Raw genomic sequence first — 5,879 nt, 5'->3', positions numbered from 1 at the left:
CTACCGATTGAGCTAACCGGGCCTCGTATCGAGGCTTTGCTTGTTGAAAGCTGAGGGCGAAAATTATGTACATGAGCATAGCTGCGCTGCAAGATTCTGTTAGTCTCCCATGGCTGATCGTAAGGTTCTAGTCTTGAATATGACATCTGAAGCAAAAGATGCCTGGAGCCCATAGGGAACCATCAGCTTAGTGTAAACTCTGAGCCTGATGATGTTACCAATGTGCATCATATCTATGCTTTAAGACTTGCGATGTTCTTTCCAAACACTTGATACTGAAATATTGAGATAGGAATCTGAGAATTACGTTATAGGGTAACATCAACCCCAAGGCATTTGTATGATCCGAGTTAGCCAACTTCGTGAATGCACCAGCAATAGAAGATATCTCCCGTGGGACATAGAGTTATAGTCTGAGTGATAATGAGTTTTAATATTCTTCCGTTTTATGTATCATCTGACCATGGTACGCCGACCAAGTCTCCCATAATCCGATTGACTTTTGACTCCCCCGATGGGTCGCCTTCATATAGAGAAACACAAAGTCGACCCAACTTATCCACGCCATGCAGGTAAGGTGTCCAATGAAGCGCAACCCAATTCGATAACCCAGAGTCCTAAAGACTCACCAACACTCCCATTTTTACCGGATCCCGTCCAGCTAAGTGCTATATATCACGTCCTACTAGAGAACCACCAAAGATGATTGTCCAGTGTCTAACTCCCCGATCGTCCCCTGCTTTAGTTCTCCTTCTCCAGGCCCTCAAGCTCCTTCAGCACGGACGACTTAGTGTTAATCTTCTTGAGCTGGGTATCCTCCAACTTCTCTCCACCAGCCAAGCGCATTTCAAGATCCTCAATAGCGCGGACCTTCTTTTGGAGACTGCGGATTTTCTTCGCGTTGGGGTTCTGAGAAGCATCAGCGGCGGCGGCGGCAGCAGTGCCTTGAGCCTGCTGCTGGTTTCCGTGGCCGTTGCGGTGCGTGTTGCTGCGGCTACGTGCCTGGTTGTTGCGAGACTGGCTTCGGTTGCGGTGGTTGCGTCGCTCGGGGCTGCGACCCTCGTGGCCTCGGTCGTGAGAGGGAGGAGCCAGGCTAGCTCCACCGTTGGGCTCGCCCTGGGGTCGACCACCCTCACCCTGGGCATTCTTCTTGTTTCTCTTCTTCTTGTTCTTGGACTTGGCCGAGTTTTCGTCGCCCAGCGGCTCAGCACCAGGAACAGTTCTAACGGCAGGAGTTTGCTCAGCAAATTCCGCGCCTGGTACACCCCGGCGTGGGCGGCCGAAGCCATTGGGACCAACGTTGGGCAGACCGTTGCTCACAACATGGGCAGCGCCGCCCTCGTCCTCACGCTTGAAGTGAAGGGGTGTGGCCAGACCACGGGCACCGGGAGGGCGATAAGCACCTGCAGGCTTACTGGGGGTCTTCGCCGTAGCCAGGAACGCCGCAGCGGAGGCGTGTGGTGTAGGAATGGGGCTCAAGGGGTCACCGGGAGCGATGCTCTCGGGACCCTGAGGTCGCCAAATAACATTGTACAACTCGACCATATCTTCATTGTACATGATGCTGCCGCTAACGTGCCACAGCTTGACGCCGTTGTCCACACGGAGTCGAGGAGAGGTAGTAGCAGTCATGATGTAGCGGCTGTCGGGACTCCACTCGCAAACACTGGGGTTTCCACTCTCGATGGTGGTAACCCTTCGGAAATCCTTCTCGAGGTCGTAGATATCGATCTGACCAGCAAGGTTACCGAATCCTGCAACAAGGACAAAACGTCCGGTTGGCGAGAAAGTGATGGTGTTTCGAGGAGCGATCGGGAACGAGTGAGTCGCAACGGCGCGGTGGTTGAAGATGGTAGCCTTGGCAGGCATGTATCCGTAAACAACACCGAACTCTCTCGAGTTGGGCGACCAAGAAACATCGTGGATGGGACCCTCCTTATCCAGGGCAACGCGAGCATCAAAAGCACCAGTGGTGCTAAGCAGATACAGCGTGGTCTCGCCGTAGTAACTCTTGCCTGAGCGATCAACGTCAGTTTGCGCCAAAACCAGAATGCTGGAGCCGAGCTTGTTCCACTTCAGTTGGACCTTGTCTCCCTTGAAGAAAGTCTTTTGAGAGATAGGGTTAGTGAAGAGAGGAACATTGAAAACCTTGACGGCAGCGGGTTGGCCCTGGAAAATGTTAGCAAAGAGATCTAAGTATAGGCTGTTGATCAATAACTCACCTTGCGTTCAGGAACGAAAACGGCGACAGCATGGTTCTGGCTACCAGGAGCCAGGGCGAAGTTAGTAGCGCCTTCGACTCGAAGCTTGTTCCAGACCTTGACGAGGTCGTGGCTCTCGTAGAACTGGACCTCGTTGGTGACAAGACGAGCACAGTACTTCTCATCGGCTGTGTATTGAAGGTTCCAGCCTTGCTGCTGCTTTTGAACAAAGCGACCAAGGGGCTGCTTGTCCTGGCCAGCAACGCCCTCCTCTACAACTCGCCAGACTTTGAGGTTCTTGGTAGCATCGCCGTTCTCATCCTTACCGGGGCGTTCCCAGGTGATGACGAAGGTGCCACGGGGAGAGAAACCTAGTTCGTAGACGTTGAGGATGGGCAGGGAGAGGACCTGTTGACCAGTCGAGGCGTCAACAACGACGACAACCTCGGGAGAGGCCCAGCCGAAGTATCGGCCACAGGGCGAGTAGGTACAGTACCGGAGGTTACCCTCAGGCTTGTTGAACCCAGCGAGAGACTCGTAGACAGGCGCAGCGTCAAAGACGCCGATGGTCTTCTGGGTTCGGTAGGCAAACTGCAGCGGAGACGCCATGGCTAGTGAAAGTCACAGTATCTCGTGTCTTGCGGTAGTCTTTTTGAGGCCGGTTTCAAATGTTCTGTCGTAATCGTGGAGGTAGATTTTGATGTAGATCGCGATCGTGGGGCAGGAAAGCTTAGGCTCAGTTGCGGATTGGGCGAGAGCAAGGAGCTGGAAGAAGCTGTATACTTTGTTTGACTACGCAATCAAGAGCAGTGCAAAGTAGTTGCTTGGCTGTATATATCGACTCGATTAAGAGTTGATTACCGAGCAAAGGAAGTTGGTCGCCAGAGACGTGGTTTGAAGTCGCTGAACAACAAACTAGAAGTGGCGGGGAATATCGATATCGATTGCGATCCAATGTAAGGAGGTATGCGGAGCGAAGTCTGAACCTGCGAATAGGTGAAGCAGACGTACGTTAAAGACAAGAACTTATTCGATGACCGGGAGGAAGATGAAAAGAAGACGGCAAGTCACCCAGGAGGGAGGGGAGGAGGAATTGGCGCGGCAGGGCCGTGATGTTTTGGGCTGAGAAGGGAAACAAGAAGAAGAGAGGAAGAAGTTGGAGGCTTGGCCACTAGCAAAGGATGTTTTTTGTTCGTTTTTTTCCTTTCCCGCCCAGGGCTGGGCTTGCTCCAGCTACATGGAGTACAGTACGTTACAGTACTAACGGCATGCTCCCTTTTTTCGCCTGCCCGGGCACAAGCCACCTCTAGGTACTTAGGTACTTGCAGCGCACTTGACTCAGTGTCTGCACTGCATTGTCTCACTCCACTGAATGAACCTCTATTCAAGGCATCGCATTGGAGTTTGCTGCTCTTCCACAGGGCACTCGGCCCCAGGTTTCTCTTTAATCGATATTCACAACCAATCGTTACTGTCGAGTCCACAATGGGTGGATTTTGATTCTCGAGGTTTCAGGCTCTTTCAGCGGGGATCCTGAGGACAAGACTACCTACGTAACTCCTTTATCCAGATCTCCATCCATGCATGGCCTTCAAGCCACGCACAAGAGCCGCATAGGCTCTATGAAAGAGTTGCTTTGGTCACTTGAATAAAGTCAAGACTAACACACAAAGCATGCTATTCCTAAAATATCACGTCAGTCTATATTATAGATTGAGACTTGAATGAAATGGCGGGCCTTTGTCCCAAGTCCACTTTGTCAAGATATTTACAGCAACGTTGATGGAAATCTCAATTCCCATAATAAGAAATTGAATTCAGCAGTGGTTCAACATCGATGCATTAATGACCTTACGATAAAAGTCTCTAGACATATAAGAGGCAATCTTTGACGCCAAGAATGGAGTGTACTCCTCCAACCGTATTGTACAACTCAGCTACCCATCACTACGTGGCACCAGTAAAGAGTCCTTTCGTCACAGAACAGCAAGAGTTCTATAGTTTGAACCCATTAGATTGCCATTGGATTATCCCTATAGCGAGGGTTTCAACGCCGTTGGAGCGAGTGACGTACAAGTAGGTATGGATCTTACTGCCATGGTACTAAGGTATCAATCATCAATGTATTTGTTTGTATCATTATAGTGTCCGAGATATCTTCCTCTGCAAGGGTCAAGTTGAACACTTTACCTGCCCTTGAACTTCTCTCTCCAACCACCCTTCTCAAATAACCAGAGAGCCTCGGTGGCATAAGCACGACTACCTCGGTGACCCCCTTCTGTCATGGCAGCTTCCGTCAAGGTGTCCAATACTCGCCCCTTCTTCACAGCACCCCACACTCCCATGGCGATGGGATGGTCTTCACTCTTACCCCATTCACCAAGTCCAAGACGATAAAGAATTCTTCCCAATGTTTGGAAAGCCATGCATCTTTGCGCAGGGACAGCACTCCTGGCAAGATGAGCTAGTTCCGCAACTGTATACCCTGCAGCCTCCGGAGCGTCACCATGGTGGTGCAAGCCCTTTGACGAAGGAATAGATCGACTGACTCTGGGTGACAAGAATCGGCCCTGGAAATCAAACCGCAAAGCGTTCACCGGAATTTCGGGGTGAGGGTAGTATGAAGAGTCTTTATCAGCAGGGCTATCCTCTGTAGGGATTGGTGCCATCCATGCGAGTTTGCTTGGGTCAGCTGGGAGATTAGGGAAGTATTTCTCATGGAGCGTAGCCAGAAAGTTCGGGTCGGAAGGGTCGAGGTCGGGTAAGGCTGGTGGAACAGGAAAATGAACCGACTTGGGTTGGTCGGTAATGGGAAATAGATCGGGCGGTATTTGCGGAGGGGCCTTGTCCTCGTCGTAGTCGTCTGCGATCTTCTTGGTAGAAGTTGCTTTCGGCTTTGAAGAGTCAGTTTCTGGTACCGACTCCACTGATGGCTTAGGTGGTCGAGCCGCAGCTGCTGGAATGTTCTTTGAAGCTTCAACTTTGTCTGCATCCTCAACTTTGATCGTAGGCGGAGGCTCAGGTGTTTCCTCTATCTCTGGTTGAGGCGGATCAAAGGGCGAAGGGCCGGTCTGTTCGTCGATATTGGCCCGTGAGAGTAACCTTTGAATGAGAGCAGGATTTAGGCCATTCATGATATCTTGTTGAGCTTGAGCGATCTCGTCGGGACTCATGCTGGCAAGCTTCTGTTGGTTCTCCCGATCGATACGCTGCTTCTCAACAGTTTCCAGATCCGCTTTCGAGGAGGTATCCTGAGGCTTCGTGGCCTCAGATTTGGACTGCTGCTGTGCACCGGTCGCCTCTCCCGCGCGTCTCTGCTTGAAGGCGGATGTTTTCCATCGTCGTTTATGCTGCGGGAAGCCGGTAGAGGATATCGGGCCGTCGTCAAATGTTACAGGCTTCTTTTTCGAAGTATCGTGCTCGACGATATCGTTAATCAAGAGTGTCGGGTCCATGTTGGGCAATTGTATTGTCGGTCATGGAGGCTTCGAGTCGAGTTCGTTCACAAAAGCTTTTGCTTCTGACGTCTTTTTTTGGTCAGTGGAGGCAGCAGCGGAGAACTCTTAATGGGGCAGGGGCCTTGTGTGACCCCACATTTTGTCCTGTAGCGCGCGTTGTGACGGATTGAGCCGTTCTTCTATGTCACGTTCCAGAATAGATTAAAAAAAAAAAAAAAAA

General features: G+C 51.1%; 2 protein-coding genes across 2 annotated transcripts; both read right to left on the bottom strand.

Annotated features, from left to right (window-relative positions):
- Positions 1-741: 741 nt before the first annotated feature.
- On the bottom strand, positions 742-2,810 carry FIESC28_11506 (uncharacterized protein; the record flags this gene model as incomplete). The annotated part of the gene is made up of 2 exons (XM_031165628.1): positions 742-2,169; positions 2,223-2,810. The coding sequence occupies 2 exons, from the start codon at positions 2,808-2,810 to the stop codon at positions 742-744; spliced, it is 2,016 nt and encodes a 671-aa protein (XP_031010314.1).
- Positions 2,811-4,387: 1,577 nt separating this feature from the next.
- Positions 4,388-5,656, bottom strand: FIESC28_11505 (uncharacterized protein; the record flags this gene model as incomplete). The annotated part of the gene is made up of 1 exon (XM_031165627.1): positions 4,388-5,656. One exon carries the CDS (start codon positions 5,654-5,656, stop codon positions 4,388-4,390), a length of 1,269 nt encoding a protein of 422 aa, XP_031010313.1.
- Between the last annotated feature and the right edge of the window lie 223 nt (positions 5,657-5,879).

The sequence above is a fragment of the Fusarium coffeatum genome (genome assembly GCF_003316985.1).
Source record: "Fusarium coffeatum strain FIESC_28 chromosome Unknown BRIP53273_contig_420, whole genome shotgun sequence".
Classification (NCBI taxonomy): domain Eukaryota; kingdom Fungi; phylum Ascomycota; class Sordariomycetes; order Hypocreales; family Nectriaceae; genus Fusarium; species Fusarium coffeatum.
The sequence above is the reverse complement of the archived record's forward strand: the minus strand, read 5'-3'. Positions and strand labels throughout refer to the sequence as shown.